Raw genomic sequence first — 20,375 nt, 5'->3', positions numbered from 1 at the left:
GCCACTGCACTGGCCTAGAATAAAATATTTTCAGATAATGTATCCAGGAGTCAATATACAGAATATGTATTGAATTTCTAAAAACCAACAACAAAAATACAAACTAGTTAAAAACAGGGAAGGGACTTGAATAAACAATCCATGAGGGAAGATACATAGTTAACACAAGAAGATGCCTGGTATGATTAGTCACTAGAGAAGTATAAATCAGACAGAAGGAGCTACTATTTCACAGTGGATGAATGACTACAATTAAAAATACAGAAAGCAGCACATATTAACAATGATGCGGAGAAATTGAAACTTAGAAATTTTTGTTAGGAAAATATAATGGTGCATCTGTGGAGAGAATGGTAGAGTTTGGCAATGATGGAACAGTTTGGTGAAAACAGTGTGAAAATATCCCTAAAGTGGACTAATTCATTAAACCATAAGGTGTGTTAAAAAAAAATGCCAGGAAGCTGAGGTTGGGGGTAGATCCAATGAATGGTTAAGTGCATGATTGTTGCAGAGCTGCTGTTGCTTCTATTTTAAATGTTTATTTATTGGTACCAGAAAAGACAGATTTTTACAGAGAAGGAGAAACAGAGAGGTCTTCCACCTGCTGCTGCACTTCCTAAACCTCACAATTGCTGGAACTGACCCAATCGAAGTTGGGAGTCAGGAGCTGCCTTCAGCTCTCCTATGTGGGTGCAGGAGCCTAAAGGCTTAAGCCATTGCTGCTTTCCCAGGTTCTGAACAGGGAACTGGATTGGAAGCGGAGCAGCCAGGACTTGAATCAGTACTCCTGTGGGATGCCTAGTTCACTGTGCCACAATGCTGACTCTCTACCTAAGAAATCAAGACGCACAAAATGTGTTGTCATTTTCCTTTGAAGCAGATTATCAGCATGGAGATGTTGCTAGTCCTAGGGGATTTGATTCTGTTCAATTGAAAGCACCATTGGTAAACATTGACTTCTACATGGAGTGAAAGGATATGGCTGACCTTGTAACAACTGGACAAGAGTGGATACTTCATGGAAGTGATCAGTCTACCCTGTGCACAAAGACTACCCTGTTACAATACATGTTCTTTTCCCTGTCTACTGATAACAACCAAGCTTGCCAATAAATCTGAACATGGGCTTACACCAGGTATACTTTATGCAAATCTTAAGAATAATGTTCCACAAAACAACGTGTTTGGAGGGGAAGGTGTTGATTTAGTTGACAATTTGATTTCTACATTTTATTCTGTATAGAAAATTATCTTTGCTGAGGTATCCAAATTGTATGTTTGTGTGTGTGTGTGTGTTTTTTTTTTTAATATTGCTTAGTAACATTTGCAAGGTTTTACCAGAGTTTGAATAATGTCTTTAGGCTACTGTTACTTGTAAATACTTTAAGAAACAAAACACAAGCTGTAAATATGAATGTTTTACTACTATGAAGAAAATCTGAAAATGTTTTAAATTTCAATGAGTGAAAGTAATATTGATTTTAATGACAAAACAGAACTCAAGGCAAGCTGATAAAATGCTTGTATTTAAACTGGAAATGAACTTATGATGAGGCAACATATGCTGTACTGCACAGAGTAAAGAATAATTTGGATTCAGGCCAAATACTCTTGTCTGTGCAAAGTGGAAAAAAAAATTATCTAGAATATTTGTCATAACACCGAGGTCAGGAATATTAGATACAATAGTCTCTTTGCTTAAGTGTTTCTTTTTAATACAATTAATAAATTTTAAATATTAAATCTTTGTGGTAGGATGCTTAAGACAATTACTTTTTTTTAAGATTTATTTTATTTTTATTGGAAAGGCGGATATACAGAGAGGAGAGACAGAGAGGAAGAGAGGAAAATCTTCCGTCTGATGATTCACTCCCCAAGTGAGTGCAATGGCCGATGCTATGCCGATCCGAAGCCAGGAACTTATTCTGGGTCTCCCACACGGGTGCAGGGTCCCAAAGCTTTGGGCCATCCTCGACTGCTTTCCCGGGCCACAGGCAGGGAGCTGGATGGGAAGCAGGGCTGCCAGGATTAGAACCTGCACCCATATGGGATCCCGGGCGTGCAAGGCGAGGACCTTAACCACTTGCGCCACCGCGCCGGGCCCGACAATTACTTTTGCTAATCTTCCCATCTTTTAAAACTTTCCGTAGTCAAATATGTATATCAAGTTTATATCTTTACATTATTGAAATGCATTATCTTTACAATAAAATTTTTCATAAAACAAGGATTAGTCATTTAGTTACACAGCCTATAACCCCTAGGAGAGGAAAATAATTCAGTATTACTATAGTGACTCATTTTTTTAAAAAAGATGTATTTATTTTTACTTGTGAAGCACATTTACAGAGAAAGAAGGAGAGCAACAGAGAGGGAAAGGAGACTCTTCCATCTGTTAGTTCACTCCCCATTTGCTGTAGTATCCACAACCCAGGTGATTTGAAGCCAGGAGCTTCTCCCAGGCTCCCACAAGGGTGCAGGAGGCCATGGGCTTGAGTCATCCTCTGCTGCTTCCCAAGGCCATAGGCAGGGAGCTGGATTGGAAATGGAGTAGCCAGGACTCGAACCGGTTCTCTTATGAGATTCCAAGGATATGAGTGGAGAGTTAACCTGATAAGTCACCATGCCAGCCCATATAATGATTTATTTTTAATTAGAACTTTTTTTCTTAAATATCCAGAAGAATTAATGGTGCATGCAGTTTTTAAGATTATTCAAGGTGAAGGTAACATTTTTTTATATGGCTGTATAACACAGTTTCACAGTGTTAACTTTGGCCTTGATTTCTGTGTGTACGATTCAGTACCATTAAAGTCTTTTATGAGTTCCTGTCTCTCTCTGCGCGGCATGGGGAGAACAATGGCTTGCGGCTGGGTGAACAAGTTTCAAATCCAGCTCCATCACTTACCAACGATATCATCTTGCACCATATTTCCTTCAAGTGAAATATTGAAAACAATATTTTTCAGGAAGAGTTGATGCATGCAAAATGAGTAACAAATAGGAATATCATAAAAGAAAGTTTACACTTCAGAAAACTTTACCAGATACAACGAAATGTAAAGATGTTGATGTAGAACTTGATATATTTGATGTTATTAATAAAATATGAACATAAATTTTACTTAAAGGAAATTAATAAGTTATTATCTACTTAGGTGTTAGGAAATTGAATTTTTGGTATGTTGAGCAATATAACTTAACTCAGAACTTAAAAATTCATAACCTTCATTTTTAGGTTTTAAAAATCATTCTCCTTGGGTGTAGTGCTTTGTTTTGAATAGTGTAGCTTTGTGGATTTTGTGTTGAAAGGGCTACATTATTCAAAAATTTGCTGAAACATTGGCACCGGAATTTTCTTTTTTTTTTTTTTAAAGATTTATTTTTATTATTTTCTCATTGGAAAGGCGGATATACAGAGAGGAGGAGAGACAGAGAGGAAGATCTTCCATCCGATGATTCACTCCCCAAGTGAGCGCAACGGTCGATGCTATGCCGATCCAAAGCCAGGAGCCTCTTCCGGGTCTCCCACACAGGTGCATTGTCCCCTGCTGCTTTCCCAGGCCACAGGCAGGGAGCTGGAAGGGAAGTGGGGCTGCCGGGATGAGAACCGGCGCCCATATGGGATCCCGGGCGTGCTAGGCAAGGACCTTAACCACTGGGCCACTGTGCCGGGCCCGGCACCGGAATTTTCTATTGAAAAGCATTACTTATGGAGATTTCACAAATTGCTTCTTGGCAAATTTCATGGTCAGGATTATTTGGCTTATTGGTACATGGGTTTGAAGCAGTGTTCATTTGAATCAGGTATCAGTACCTAATTCCACTATCTCAACACTGTTTTATTTTGTACATATCTTGTTTTTCGAAATGTAGAGATCTTGGTGGATAGGAAGAAAAACATTATATGCCTTTGTTTCAGAAATAGTAGTATTCTACTAACATTTTACCAGTCCTGCTTTTGTTAGTGTCATGAGAACAGAAGCTAAAGTTTGATTAATCACATTGCATAGAAAAAAGTAGAAGTGACTATCCGGATTAATGCGTTAGATTCCCCCAAAAGTTTTAGGTAAATAGCATTTCCTGTTCTAGAAGGATACTGCAGTAATCTTGTTTTTAGTTTTTATCTGTTTCTTTGAGAAAGCTAAAAAGAAGGGTGAAATGTACACATTTTGCAGCAGCATGTGTTAGAGTCAGACAACTCTCAGCTTTGTAAGGGCAAAGAGGGAATGGGTTGGTAAACAAGTCAGCAGTATGAAACCAGTGAATATTTAACTTATATTTCACATTTATCAGTGTCATGTTTTAAGAAGTTACATCTGTCAGGCTAATATTTTAATCAGTTTTGCCATTCACCAGAGAAAAGCTCAAATGCAAGTCTTTTCTGTGGAAAAATATCCTTTTTTTGTTTGTTTTTTTTTCCATAGAAGTGTAGGTATGTTCATTTGAATTACATTTAAACTTAACAAATTCATTTGATTCACTTCACAGCACTCTGTCACTTAGTAATACTTTTTGAGGGAGGTGGAAAACCAAGACAGACTCTGGAAGCTGCTGCAGAGCTGTGGGGACAATGGATGGGGGAGGATAGTCTTCTGTGTTGCTTCCTGACAAATTACCAAGCCCATTAAACTTTGTGAGATTTATAAAGATCCATCACATGTTTTTTCCTTCAAAAGAGAAATGCTGGTGGATTCCTGGAACTGATGAAAAGTTTGAAGCAATTATAATGGGTTCTGGAAATATAGACCTTAATGAAATTGGCATTAACTTTCCTATTTTAATTATTGTTTTCAGCAGGTGTGTAATTCTCCTTGTGTGTGTGTGTGTTCAGGAATTCGCTGTGTTATGTTTTATTTCCACCAACCCAAAAGCCAGATTCAGTAAGTCTCTCAAGGAGGTCTTTATTTCATCAGGGGAGGTAGCCACAGGACAGAGAGAAAGCAGGAGCAGAGACAGACAGACAGAGATAACACAAAGTAGAGAACGATAGAAAGCACAAGGAAAAGAGAGAGAAAGTGAGTGAGAACAAAGGGAAGAGGCATTTTTATACCCTGAGGTGGGTATGGGGATTACAGCGTTAGGGATTGGCAGATGCAGCTTTAGTTGGACACCAGAGATAAATGCCTCAGGGATTGGTGGAGGGCATAGTTTAAAGCTGAAGGTCAATAAGCTAATTTAGGCAAGTGGGTCGTTACAGGGCAGAGACCTAGAAGAATTAGTACTGGGCAAGCAGGCATTCAAGGCATTCAGGTGGCCCCGAGTCCAGGATGGTGGGCTTAATCTCAGGGGTGCTGTTCAAATCACTCCTTACATGTTGCACTAATTTGCTCAAGATTCATTCAAAGACAATATTTGCCTTCCCTTTTTTTTTAAAGATTTATTTTTATTATGTTTTTATTGGGAAGGCGGATATACAGAGAGGAGAGACAGAGAGGAAGATCTTCAGTCCGATGATGCCTTCCCTTTTACACATGCTTGCCTCCCACCTTAAAGCCAGAATATAGGAGTTGGTCAGGGAAAAGTTGAAGAGAATGTTTGATCCTTGGCAGCTGATTGGATTTGATTTCTTGGAAGTAAAATATGTAGATCACAGTTAACATTTCAGGAATGCCTATACGGCTCTGTCTTATTAGCTCTGACACCAAGAAGAATAATTCTCTAATAGTTTTTTGTTCTTTGGTTTCCTTCTTCAGATTTGATTTCCACTTACAGTGTTATCCCTGAAGCAAGTTTGCACATACTGTAAAGGAATTCTACCATATGTATTTATTGAAACTCTGCATGCCTATCATCCTTCAAATGCCATAAATATAGTGTAGACCCATCTCTTTGTAAAGATTAAGCAGACAAGAAAGGAGCACTGATAGAAATTTTTAAGTGGCTGCTGACTGTGAGACTGACAACATGTAAGGATCGACGAAGCAGTGTAGTGATGAGAAAAGATGTACAGGGAATGTGGGAACTTGATCTTATATGGAAAGATGTTTTATATCTGATCAGGCAGAGAGAACAGTTCACTTGTGAAAGAAATACTTTCTGTTATTTGCAGACTCTTCATACAGGTTTTTTCCCCCACAATAAGGTCTTCCTGTCCCGGCAAGCAATACGTACAGAACACTAGCTTTTCTTGGGAGAAAGTATTACAGATTTAAAGAATGCATTTCTTTTCAAATGGGATTTCATTTTTTAAAGGTGTGTTTATTTATTTGAAAGAGCTATAGAGAAGGTGAAGCAGAGAGAGAGAGAGAGAGAGAGAGAGAGACTCTTCCATCTGTTGCTGCAGTCCCCAACTCGCATGGTCAGTGGGCCTGGAGCTGAGTTACCAAAGGCAGAGGATTGGAACTGTGACTCACAGTGTATCCTCTACAGCTTTCCCAGGCCTACTTGCAGGGAGCTGAATCACAAGTGGAGCGGCCAGGACTCAAATCAGCACCATTTCATGACACCAGCGCAATGGGAAGGACACTGTTAGAAATTGCTCTCCTACCTAAAATGGCAACTGGGACCCTGGGCAGTCCCCTTGATAATGATTCCTGGCTGAGCAAGAGTTCCTTCAGCTTAGGGATGACAAGCTTTGCAATGTAGGATCTATCAGCTCCCCAAGACAGTCTTACTTCTGAAGGCCACATTTTGGACATAGTGGGTAAGGCTTCCTTGGAAGCCATTCTTTGTCAGGACATCTGTGTGTTTTTTTCTTTTTTCCAATGCCTTGGCTTTTTGCATAAAAACAGGTGCTATTACGTCTCCTTTCTAGCAGATCACCATATAAGACAGCTATTAAACTTTTCCATTAGGATGAGATGTGTCAATCACTTTGTGCCATTTATCTTTTTATAAGGGTAATGATTTTGCATTCAAAGCTGAGGGCTAATTTTCTTGGCTGGCATAGCAAAAAGTGTTCATGAATTTTTTTTCCCCTTAATTCTCTTTGACTGTCTAAAGAGAGGGTGGGACAAGTTTTGCCAACAAAGGTAGAAATAAAGTTGGAGAGGTTTAATCAGTTCCCTGTCCCAGTGCTGACCTGGCCACCAACCGAAGTCAGTAATAGGGATAGAGCAATGCCGTTACCCTTTGCCATAACACAGCCAACATAACACGTAGGACAAGATTGGTTTGGTGTAAAGCCATGGGAAATGGATTCCCGCTGGAACTGTATTTCAGTAACAGTGATAAAAAATCAGTACTTTATGTAAACACAGAATATTATTGGCAGCATTTTATGACCCAACAATGTGTATTTCAGAATATAAGTTATCTTAGATTCTTCCAGTTGAGAGACTCATCTTCTGAGAGTTCCAGTGATCTAATGAAAAGGATTAGGTCGGAGACTTAGGTTGAGAGCTTTGAATATAAAAGAATCCAAAGAGATTTGAACCACTTGACCAAAGTATAAGTTAAATTTGAGCTTTTCTTGTAGAAGGTATGGGTCAAATCTAATCAGAATTCAGATACATTTATTCAGATTCAGGTTTTTAAATAACTAAACCTAATAAAGCAACAGAAAGCATTTTAAACTTCTTAAAATGCGTAAAACATTCTTACCTAGATCAGTAACAAAACACAGAAGAATCTAGACTGAAAAAGATTAGTGTGTGGTATATAAACTTCTTCCTCTTAAAATAGTTTTTGAGTTTTCAAACTTTTAAAGCTGTTTTCTGGATTTTGGAAAAATTAATCTACTTTACCAAGATATTGCAAACCCTAGGGATCTCAGGAAATCATTTAGCCTAGAAAAACACAACAAAACAAAACACTATACTATAGTCCCAATCAGTTTTCTTAAAAGACAGATTTTTTAAGAATCACATTGTGGATGACAAATGATTTAAATTCGTCATGATTAAAATGACAACTAAGTTTTGGCATCCTAGGAAGTATAGCAAGCAGGATTTCCCAGATCTTTGTTCTTAGTAAGTAGTGGTGATTGGAGAGTGCTATAGTTGAACAAAGGATATATTGAGTAATAAAGAACAGAGAACCATTAAACAGTTACAAAGAGAAACCTCTGTAGTTTATCAGCTGAGAAAACATGAACTTTTTGGGCCTAGTGGGGGAAAAAAGATTATAAAAAGTGCTGTAAAGAGTGTGGTTGGTGGAAAAATAGTAGTTTAAAATGATGGCCAAGGAGATTGGGAAAATGAGACATATGGCATCCTTTAGGAGGGAAGTTTGGGACCAGGTTCTGGGTTTTGGCTGCTGATCAGATGCAATGCATTCCCCTAATCCCTGGTCCCCACCCTGTACTTGCCAATATTTGAGCCAACAGAGGCGGGTTAAGAGCAAGACCCTGGGCATATAGAGTAAACTAAGGTCAGGAAAGCCTAGGTGGACCGTTCTAAAGAAAGTAAATCAGCCTATTTCTTTTGTAATGCATTCCTTTTGCATGTATATTGCAAGGAGACCTTGGCTAAGAGAGGGTGTTAGGCAAGGCACTGCCACGGTAGATGGAGGCAAACCTCTGTTTCCATGAAATATTAGTGAAGAGACTTTGGCTGCCATTATGGGATAAAAGATTGAAGGCTAAGAATGGAGCATTCTTTGTAGTAAGGACTTACTTGTTTTTGTTTGCTTGCCAAAATTCTTGTTTTTGTTATATATTTATATTGTTTTGTTTTGTTTGTTGTTTTATTTCTTGGCTAGCTTTGCCAAATATATCACTGTAGATGGCTGAAACAGAGGTTTCACTCAAGAGAGAATTTAAATGTGAGGCAGAAGAGCACTAAGTAAAATAGCATGGTTTAACAGGAGTAGGGCATCCATCAGAGCAAATGGGCACCCATCCAGATGGAGAGAAAGTTGGAATTTGAATGTAGTCATTTAGACTGGGGTAAGCAATGTTACCTAGTTTGCTGGAGAGAATATACCTGATAAGCCAGGCAATTGTCTCAGTAGATTGAGAGTGTCAATAGCTCAGTCCAACATCAGTTGATCTAGGGAAATGGGGAGGAACCAGTGTAGGGCATAAGCAACAGGGGCAGTTACTTAGAGTATAAACAGGCCAGAGATGTGAGGATGAAGAAGGAAAATGAGAAGATATTTGGAATGTGAGGAAGGTTTTTTACCTGAGTGTCAGAGTTGCATAAAGAATAGAAGATAAAGGGAAATTGATGGCAAGATCAAAGTCAGGCTTGGAGTTTAGTTTGTTCCATGGATAGATTTCTGGAGTATTTTCACAAGGAGACTGTGATAGGTGACAGAATGAAAGGCGGTTATGGAGAGAGAAAATGCCTGGAAATGGGGAACCTCGGACTATTTTCCATTGTAATTGATGAGGTTGGCTAAGCCTGGGAGGGTTTGAAATATTGTGGCCAAACTGAATTACAGTAAAAGAAATGATGGAGACATCCAAGTTCAAAGAAGGGTAGGAGATAGCTAGTTAGTAGAGAAGTCTTTATTTTGGGCAAGATGGAATGGAGGGTGCATAGAGAGAGTAGGGGTTGAAACTGCCCAGACAGAGGGCAGGGGTTTGAAACCAGGTTATTTTTTGGTTGTGCAGCAGGTGGAGTTCTTTCCTAAGTGGCTTGCAGGGGAAAGGCTGAGCACCACATGGACTTTGGTAAGGTGAATGAGAAATGTACAGATAGGTTCCTGGCCCAAACAGATGGCATGGATTTGAGGCCAGGCTTTATTCCTTTTGAGCAGCAGGCAGTCTCTTAACGTGATTTATTAGGGGAAGTGTAGCTTGCTTCTTAGTGAAGTTTACTGTTCATCATCTTAGCGGTTCAGAATGTCCCAGGTGGGGGGGGGGGTGTTCCAGAGAAACAATCATTTCATTATACTTTAGAATCTATATCAGTCCTTTATAGGGAGACTTTTCCATATTTTCAGTAGTTAGAAAGCTTTTACTTTTTCAGTTGATTTTTACCTTAGGGTGACTTTCATATTTACTAAGAAGAAGACAGGTTCCTATGTTTCAGCAGTTTCATTTTTTGGCTCGTTTGGCATCATGCCTAGCCATCTAATAGTCACATTCTAAGAAAGATTGGGAAGGGTACTTAGCCTTCCTGCCTGTACTCTGCTGCTCAGCATGTAGACAGCATGACAGAATACCTCTCAGAAGTGAGGCCGTTGTCAAACAGTCCGAGAAATGACAGAATTACAGAGCCACTGCCATTTTTTTGCCTGCCTTCTTGGAAATTGAACCCTCTGGGGATTGATCTGATGCTAGTTGTCACATCTACTGCTAGTCACAGAAGCTCTAGCGGAACCTGTTGCCTTTGCACCTTTGTACTGTCAGTGTTTTCACTTGTAAGCCTGAGATACAACCAGAATTGATTAAAATAGGAAATTGGCTGGCAGTGTTACTTGATTTTGTCATCTGTTAGCTTCATTTACCAGTGCAGAATCCTAATCCCTAGAGTTTAGTGATAGAATACCCAACTCTTTGTTCTGCTGGTCCTTGTTTATATCTCCCAGATCCCATGGGGAGAAAATGATTGGGGAAAGTAATGAAATCACAGTTGAGCTCAACATTTAAGGCTAATGCAATTGGTAGATATGTGGTAGGAATCCTGTCTTTTACCAACTTTTAAAATATAAAAACACAGCCACTGGATAAAATATTTGGTATTTTAGCTCAAGAATTTGATAATACGGTGTTAATTATTAACATTTATTTGGTAGCTATAATATGCAATGCATGTGCATCTTTATGAGGATAATCTCATAAGAAAGGGCATATTAACAGAACTTTATTATCTCTGTATTTGATATGCTAACATTTTTGTTTTGCTTGTATCAAGGATATACAACATGATGAAGAAATGGCTATAGAAATCAAAAACTTATGTTTAATTCAAATTTTAATGTCATGTGAACTGAGAAGGACTTCTCAGCAAAGCAAATTTAAAGATGCTGTATCCTTAAAACAGTAAAAAGAAAACAAAAAAAATTTAAGCTGTAAAAATTTGTCTTTGGGAACTGTTAACAGTTAGTAGGAGATTTTCTACATAAATGAACTGTTACACTCAAAATGCTTCAGTTTTCTGTATACATTAACCTACTTTGCCCTGTTTCATGTAATGATCCTATAGTTTCTACAGATATTCCTGGGATACATTTGATGGAATATTTTTTCATAGTGCAAAGAAGTTCCAACTTTCCACATGGCATTTGAAAATATGGAGGATTTTCAGACTCATTTGTAAATTAGGAAAAGTCAAAACTGTAGCATTGTGTTCATGGTGGGTCTGGGGGAGAGGAGTGTCCCTCAGTGACATAACTAAATTTGAATCCTTCCCATACATGTTATTAAGGTTTTATTTATTTTCTTCCTTCACTAACAATGCTTCTGTTGAAGTAAGAGAAAAACTATATCTTGTTAGAAATGAGTAAAAATAAATCCATTCCTTTGCTGTGTATTTTACTGATACTTCTTTTGAAGGTAGAAATGTAATGTATTTTAGTATAAAACTGAACCACATTTATCAAAAATGTTCCAAAAATAGGATCCTAAAATCTGCCCTTCCTTCACAATGTGACCAGGGATCCTTTTGGTTCCCTCACTTCATCATCTGTAAGATAGAGATGGTTGGGGTCAGGAGTTGTGGCGCCTGCAATGCTGGCATCTCATTTGGGCACCACTGGGCCCCAGAGATCCTTGGTCCTCGATGAAGTCCCTGGCTGCTGCTCATGTCTGGCCCAATTCTGACTACTGCAGCCATTTGGGAAGGGAGATCATAGATGAAAAGTTTCTTTCACTCTCCCTACATGTGTCTTCAAATAACTAAGCAAATACATAAATTTTAAGAAGTGCTAGAAAATATCTATTTTATGGAAAAGTTTTAAGGATTAAATCTAATATATAAGAGACGTGTGTCACAGAATTGATACTGTGATACGTGTGTGTGTGTGTGTGTTGCAATTCAGTTTAAACTATGCAAGTTTTGTCCTAGGAAAAATGAACTGGAAGAGTATACTTTAATAAGAAAAATGAAATAAGAGTAAGAAATATGAATAACATGTGAACTAAGATAAGAGAATCTCCTTTTGCAAAACCCTCCACGTACCAGAGTAAAACAGGCTTTGTTGATGATTCTGATTGTCTTCATTTTGTTAAGGATTTATTGTATTTTTATTGGAAAGTCAGATGTATAGAGAGAAAATCAGAAATATCTTTCATTTGCTGAATTACGCCCCCCCCCCCAGGTGTCCACAATGGCTGGAGATGAGCTGATCTGAAGCCAGGAACCAGGAGCTTCTTCCAGATCTCTCACATGGGTGCAGGGTCCCAAGGCTTTGGGCCGTCCTTAACTGCTTTCCCAGGTCACAGGCAGGGAGTTGGATGGGAAGTGGAGCTGCACCAATATGGGATCCCGGCAGATGGAAGGCCAGGATTTAGCATCTAGGCTTTAGCACAGGGCTGATTGTCTTCATTTTTAACTAAAATGCTTTTTAAACATATATAACTTGACAGATCATATTTTTGAGCTAATAAAAGCATAAGAAAAGCAAAAGTAAACAGACAAACCAAGAAACCCCAAAAGCAAAACAAAATAAAAACACTTCTCGACTACAAATGCAGAAAAATGCACATGAGGCTATTTTCTATGTACCATATAAAATTGCTGATATAATGATAATCTAACAGTTTCAGTCTGATAGATTTAAAAATAAATTCATTTTTTACATAATGCAAAAAGAATTCTCAGATACAGATATTTGTATTTCTGCAAAGTCATGACGTGAAACAGGATTATTAATCAAAATTGTCAATTTTTTAAATAATATTTATTTATTTGAAAGGCAGAGCTACAGAGGGTGGAGAGAGTCAGGCAGAGATGATGGTTCTTCTCGTCTACTACACAAATGTTCCCAATCATTGGAGCTTGGCTGGGCTAAACCAGGAGACATGCGTTTCTTCCAGGTCTCACATGTGGGTATAGCAGCCCAAGCATTTGTACTATCTTCTGCTGCTTTCACAGGCACTTTGGTGTGGAGCTGGATCAGAAATGGAGCAGCCAGGACACAAACTTGTGCCCATATGGGATGCCAACTTCAGTAGTTATGCCACAACACAACAACTTTCCTTCCCCAATACTGTAATTCCTAATGTGTCTAACATGTTAGATCAATAGGTTATGAAATGAATTAAATCTAAACTGTTGTCTTTAATGAAAAAAAAACTTTCTACAACATTTATCCCAAACATTTGAAGCTCTACAATGTTTTGAAAGTTTTCTGCATGTTAAAAGCTTTTCATTTTTCCAGTCATCTTTAGCAAAAGAAAAAAATTTAAAATTAGAAACAATATTAAATAATCTTTAAATGCCACTGCCTCCCAGCGTCTATGTTAGCAAAAGCCTAGGGTCAGGAGCAGAGATTGGAATCCAATCCAGGAGTGCTGTTATGGGATGCTGGTGTCTTAACAGTTACCTGAATTCCAAGCCAGACATTTGCCACTGCAACATTGCAGAACATGGTTCCATTCTTAACTTTTTAAGTCTATGCAGAGTCTACTTAGCTGCATAAATATTTTGGTAATTCATATTAAACATGATGAATGATGTTTATAGTGATTTAATTAGTGAAGTGCATAGGGTCTTTTAAACTTTGCTTTATTTTGAAAATGTGAAACATACATAAGTATGGTGCTTCAAATGATGAATTGATAAATATGTAATAGGGACTATGAAAACATTCCGGTCTAGAACTGAACTTGACATTTATATCTCTGAAATAAGTTTGTACTTTTTTTGGTTACATTGATATTTTACCTTGTAGTCAGAATAATTAGAAAATATAAGTATAATTAATTGACTTCTCATTAATAAGGGCTCATTTTATATACTGTTGATCAGTGTTATTTTTTTATTATATTTCTCAATAAAGTATATGGTTATTACTGTATTTACTGTACAACTCAAGTTCACAGTGTACTTCAAAATGCCACAATGTTTCAAAAATTATCATTAACATGTCATTTGGCAAAATAACTTGATTTTATTTCCAACACTACAGTAACGTTTAAGGATGATGTACAGTGGTCCAAGACATCCACCTCATAGAATGATAGGAATATTGATAATAAATGAAATATGTAAATAGAGATTGGGAATGACCCTGTGTAGGGAGTGATAGGAGAAAATAACTGTTAAGTGAAGAGATTTCATTTGGAAATTAGGGAAGGGGCCCGAGACCTCCACGAATCCAAGTAAAGGTCAGATTATCAGAGGGAAAAAAGGGATGCTAAGGTGTAAGACTGGGTGCATAGCCAGAAGTGTGATGACAAAAAATTAATTGCTGGGGAGAACAAGAAAATCCTAACCTAACCTGGATGTTCTTTTTTTCTTTTTCTTGTAAAATAACTTCCAGCTTCTAGATAATGAAGCTTTAGTGAGGACCCAGCAGGCACCAATATTAATGTCTGGTTACAAAATAACCTTAGTTACAGAACAAACTTTGCCTATGGGATGTGAGGTAAAAGGAGGTGTGTGTGGGACAAGGGTATCAAAGCTGACTAGGGTTTTAAGCCTGGGTAAGTGCAATTGAAAAGATGAACTTTGTGGCTAGTTGAATTTGGCATCAGTACAGATTTAGAATAATAGGAAATCTGATAATTGAGAAACTTGCAGAGTAATGACTACATTCATTATTTCTACTATTGGGTGTCTCCAAATTTCATGAAGATTTGATATGCCAGGATAGCCCAAGTAGAACATGCTCTTACCTGCTGGTGAAGATTGTATAATTTTTAAGAATCTAGTCACAGCATTAGAATTGAGCATCTGGAAGTAATATAGAAAAGTTAGCTATATCTTATGAGAAATCATAAGATATTTTATACAAGCCAAAGACTGTAAGTGTCTACACCAAACTTATCAGAGTGGCTAACTTGGCGTACATGGTGAAGAATTGTGTATTAAAACAATAAACCAAGTGTTTTAACAGTTGATTCTTTCAGCTTTTTGTGTCATCAGTTGAGTAGAATCCACTCACCTGTGTAGAGTTCCTGGAAGGACTAATTATGTGGTTTTGGGTGTTGCTGTCCATAGGGGTGTTTAGTAAATCATAGTCAACTTTAATGGATTTAAAACCTAGTTATGGAACTACTTTTTAATTAGATACATTAAATAATTAACCAAAGTTAATTTTCATGATTGATATAGGACCTCTAGGCTTTGTCAACAGTAGCTATCTGATTACAACATAACTAATTAAAACTCTGAAGCTGATAACAGCTTCATATTAATATTCTTTTAGATTTGATTTAGCTTTTATCTTTTGAGTTCTTTCTATGTGCTATGATTTCTCTTTCCTGAAAGTAATTAAAGCAAGAAGACGTAACTGTTTCAGTTTGCCTTTGCCTTTTGACTCAAGATGCTTACACTATGTAGATTTCTATATAACTTTAAGGGAAAAAAAATTAACTCACAGCACTGCTACTTTAAAGTTAGAAGAAGATAAATGTAATAAATCAATTTGTTCTTCCAAAACAAGGTTACGATGCAATCTATATTCTGTGAGTTGGTGTTCACTTTGTTTTCAGACTTTTTTCATCATAGGAAGGATAGCACTCATCAAATAAGCAGAACATGTAAATTTCAAAACAGAAAATTAGAGATCTGTTTTGTAGCATAATGGATTAAGTGGTCATCTACAATGCTGACATTCAAATGGGTGCTAGTTTGCATCTTGAATGCTCTCTTTCCAATCTAGCTCCCTGCTAATAGCCTGGGAAAATTAAAGGATGGTAGCCCAGTTGCTTGGAACCATGTAATCATGTGGGAGACCTAAGTGAAATTCCTGGCTTCATCCTAGCCCAGACCTGGCCATTGCTCCCATTGGGGAATGAACCAACAATTGAAACATATTCTCTCTCTCTCTCTTCCTCTCTGACCTGCTCTCCTCCTGCCTGTCTCCCTTCCCTCTCCCTTCCTCTCTCCTGTCTCCCTCACTCCCTTCTTCTGCTCTCTTCCTCCCTTTTTACCTCTCTCCTTCTCTCTGAAACTGTCTTTCAAATATATCTTTTAAAATGACAGTACGATAGGGGTTGTCTGGGAGACCTGAAGAATATTGGACCATGAACCTGAAAGTATTTCTCCATTGTGCAGTATGTCTCTTAGTGATATTTCTTAGTATCAGGTAATTTTCCTTTAAAAATGCCTTAAAATTCTCAAATTGTGTATGTTTTTCTAAATTCCTCATAATGGCAAATACTCTTTTTAAAGAATTTTTGGGAAGAAATAGAGCACACCTGCAGATTTCCAGTCTATGTATGACCCAGGGAAGGGGAGGGTTTACATGCTGCCATCCCCAGGTCTTCCATGCCAGGAAGTATGCTCTGTGGGAGGGCTCATTTGGTTGATATATATGCAGGTGGGATTTATACAGAGCAGAAGAGGTGTGGCTTCCAACCTGTGATCCTAAACTAGCTACCTAGCTGACCAAGTTCTTTCCTTCCTTGGACATTTCCAACCCTTTAGCTTAAAGGGTACTTAAGGGTTCAGATTCATCACATTTTCTGTATTTACTTCCTGTTTTTTAGAGGCAAAGTGCTTGCCTATCCCATGTTCAGAAATCTCTATCTTATCTAATGTATTTGTCTCACAATCTGGAGAATTCTATTCAGTGCCAATGGCTGTGTCCTGCATATCATTTTCATTATTCTGGTAGTTTGTTGGCTTCTTTCTGCCCTTTGAAGAGGAATTTCACATCTTTGGTTAGTTCCAAGGAATAGGCGGTCTTATTGTCCATCTACATCTGAGTATGTTTGTCATTTTTGCGTGATAGTCAACCATAGAGGTGACTTATTTAAGCAACATGTATGCTTATGCCAGACCTCATACCCTTGGGCTCTAGTCCCTGAGATTGGGGATCCTGACATGTCTGAGGCTGTCAGGAAATAAAGGTATGAGCTGTTTGCTGATACCAAAAGCCACTAATGTGATCTTCTGCCCCACAACCCTGCCAACAGTTTCTGCAGGCTGGCAAAGGGAAGCCTGTGGCACCTTGTCTCTAAGCATGTCAGCAAACCTGTGTCTAGCCCTAGCTCTCACTAGCATCAATAGGTGCAACAGCCTAGCCCATGGAAGTCCATAGTGGTAGCTGTGCTAGTATCAAAAGCCACCAGTGGCTTTCCTCATGGCCTGTCCCCAGCCCTAATTGCAGCTCGTGTGGCAGAGGATAATAGTTGAGGCCTATTCCCAAACTCCTACCACATGACTTGCCTATTTTGCTTACAAGTTTTCAGTTCTTTTTCAGCTCAAAATTATTTACAGAAAGATGAAAAGCAAGATAGATCAACATCCAAAACTGAGCATAAAATGAGAAGTGCTGCTGGCGTGGTCATAAATGCCATCAAAGGCTGTCCCATAAAGTTTGAGCCACACTTACCATATCAACTAAGGAAAAGGACACATGTGTTTTGCAGTTACCAAAAGTCATAATTCTTCATCAATAAGTTCTGCGAACATTATAATGAACAGAGCTGTTTCTTTCATTTTTGTTAAGCTGAAAAAATGCTGTACATTATCATAGTTTAAAGAAACTGCAACTATATAACCTGTTTAAACTAAACACTAAAGATGAAGGTTAGCTGTATTTCTTCCATAGGCAGATAATTAAAAGTCTAGTTGAAGACTTCGCTTTTAAAAGAACAATCTGTTGGGACTAGTGTGTTGGCTCAACTGTCTAATCTACCTCTGAGTGCTGCATCTCCTATGGGTGCTGGTTTGTGTCCTGGCTGCTCCACCTCCCATCCAGCTCCCTGCTTATAGCCTGGGAAGTACAGAGGATGACTCAATGCCTCGGGCCCCTGTACCCAGAGGGAAACCCAGAAAAAGCTCCTGGCTTGGATCGGCTCAGCTTTGACTGTTGTAGCCATTTGGGCAGCAAACCAGCAGATGGAAGATCTTTCTCTGTCTCTCCTTCCCTCTGTAAATCTGCCTTTCCAATAAATATACATAAATCTTAAAAATGTTTGCTTGGGATTTAGGAGATTAATATATGTTCTGAAATTAACTGTTGTCAAAAATATTTCAGAAAATTATTCTTTTTAACTTTGCCTGGTCTTATGAATCTTGTCCAAGAATAATTCTTGAGTCTGTTGGAGTGTTTAGTAAGATTTTAAAATGTAGCCAAACTGCTTTTCAAAAATACCCCAGAGACATTGGACTTATAAGACTCAAGTTCTGCCATACTTACATATATTAGCTTTACATTGCAATTATCTGATAGATAACTGTCATTAAAATAATCATATAAAGGCATATGTCTCCAGTGGACTAGAAAAATAACTTTTAAAACCCTTCTGGTTGGTTGAATTTGGAGACTTGAGAATACTTTTAGACAAATCTAGCTTAATAAATGTGCATCCCAGGACAGCAGAATAGCTTTTTGGTTTTAATCCAGTAAAGGTCCTTTAATTTATTCACAGTTGTGTTCTGTCCCATTTGAGCCATTTCTCTTCCGTGAAGGAGCATTTGTACAATGTCAATGAGAGTAAAAAACACCCCAGTGGTTTCAATGAGCTGTCTAAGCAGGTGGCTTGGAGTACCAAGAACTCTTGAGAACAGATCTTAATCTGTAAATCCCAGATTCTCACTGCTCTTGCCCTGTCCTTATTGGGAGACACGAAGAGGACCATTGCATAGATGCATTTAAGTGAGAGGGCACTCTCATACCTTAGGGGTGATACATTTCAGATTAACAAAAATCAAATGAGATGTCAAAAAGAAGAAGTTAAACATGCTTCTGAAACTCTTAATTCATGGTCGGCTTCTTTGGCCAACTAGATAAAAAAGACACTGAAGTAAGAAACTGAACAGTAAATAGCTTAATGGTGTATTTAGAGAGCTAGGTGGGGTTTACTACTACATGGGTAGTTTATAGTGATCATAAGAAGAAAGCAGATTCTGTCCTATACATTCCATTGGCTCCTAGAAGCCAATTTGGAAGAAATAAACCCGTGTGTGTGTGTGTGTGAGAGAGAGAGAGAGAGACAGAGAGAGAGAGAGAGAGAGAGAGAGAGAGAGAGATGTGCAATGTTTTGCAGATGATTGGCATTCCCTAGAGTGGAATAACTTCTCTTACTCTGAGTTCTTTAAACTAATGCTGACACAGTTTTGTTTTTCTTCTCTCTTGTTAAATGTAACTATTCCATTGTTAACCATTGTTATCTTTCTCCCAGTACAAACCTCTAGCATCATGTGTTTGCCCTTAAGGAGGCCTGCACATTGAAAATCAACTCAGTCTGTTCAGTGAGCTTAGAGGGAGAGTAAATAGCTTCAATATTTCCACATCTGTTTTAATGACAGCTTTGGCTACTGCAGGGAAATGACCTTTAGCTTCAAACAACAATTCACCTTGCTTCAGATTGGATAGCACTTGGTTTTCTTAGCAAATTTAAACTCAGTTGCCTGGTCAGTTATCTCTAGAAAATGACTCCATCAGATAATAATATTTAATTAAGCAACTTAACTGCAAAAAAGCTGTCATTAGAAGTACACAATTCATAATACGTTATTCAGGCTCATTTCATTTTGAGAATGGAAACAAAACACTAAGGACATGTTTTATTTCACATTGACTGTAACTCTAATAAAGATATGAATCATTCCTAATGCAGCCACTAGCCACTGCTTCAGTGTGCTGGAATTCTTTCTACCTTTCCATAATAATTGATATTCGGTAGAAGAAATCTCAATGTTCTTGGATATTTCATTTACATATTAAACTTGATTCAAGGTACATAATTCCATTAAAATGAAATTGAAAATATAGGAGCCAGAGACAGACCAATTTGGCCAAATTTTCAAAGTTGATTGAAAAAAAAAAAAGCTGAAGAAGCCAGTTCTGAAATAGAATGGGTGGTAGTTCATTTATATTTTTTTTCTGCCTCTCGTTCTGACAGATTTAATGCCTAATGTCTTTATTTCTATACTTGTAATTCTGTGACACTTTTCAGGATTGCTTTGAAGATTAAATAATTTGGGTTCATGCATTTGGCCTAGTTCTTAAATTGCTGATTGGAATGCCTATATCCCGTGTCAAAATGCCTATGTTCAAATCTTGGCTCTGCTCCCAATTCAGATTCCTGCAAAGGTGTTCTTTGGGGATTAGCAGGAGGGTTTTTTAGATTTTTTGTTGCCCACAGAGGAGCCTGGATTCAGTTCCTGGCTCCTGGTTTCAGCCTGGCTCAGTTCTTAACATTGTTGGCATTAAGGAGTGGAGCGGTGGATAGAAATGTTACCTGCATCTCCATATAAACTTTTTTTTTAAAAATTGAGTTAATATAAATGTAGTTAGCAACAAGCACATACTAAGTATCTCTTAAATATTTGACAGCAGTTTCTGTAAAAATATGAATATTATATCATTATCATTAATATATTGATATATAATTAGTAATATTAACATTGATATGTAAGTAA

The 20,375-nt window shown here is 37.9% G+C and overlaps 1 protein-coding gene across 17 annotated transcripts in view; it reads left to right on the top strand.

Annotated features, from left to right (window-relative positions):
* NRXN1 (neurexin 1) overlaps positions 1-20,375 on the top strand; it is a 1,050,610-nt gene that overhangs the window by 140,789 nt on the left and 889,446 nt on the right. Inside the window, exon 5 of one of the 17 annotated variants that reach the window (XM_040993710.1) lies at positions 17,125-17,133. The exons of the other annotated variants lie outside the window; for them this stretch is intronic. Coding sequence (XP_040849644.1) covers positions 17,125-17,133 — 9 coding nt within the window. The remainder of the gene's footprint in view (positions 1-17,124; positions 17,134-20,375) is intronic. 17 annotated transcript variants of the gene reach the window in all.

This window comes from Ochotona curzoniae, unplaced genomic scaffold (assembly GCF_017591425.1).
Source record: "Ochotona curzoniae isolate NIBS_2020 unplaced genomic scaffold, NIBS_Ocur_1.0 contig_883, whole genome shotgun sequence".
NCBI classification, from domain to species: Eukaryota; Metazoa; Chordata; class Mammalia; order Lagomorpha; family Ochotonidae; genus Ochotona; species Ochotona curzoniae.
This window is presented reverse-complemented; position numbering and strand designations above follow the sequence as displayed.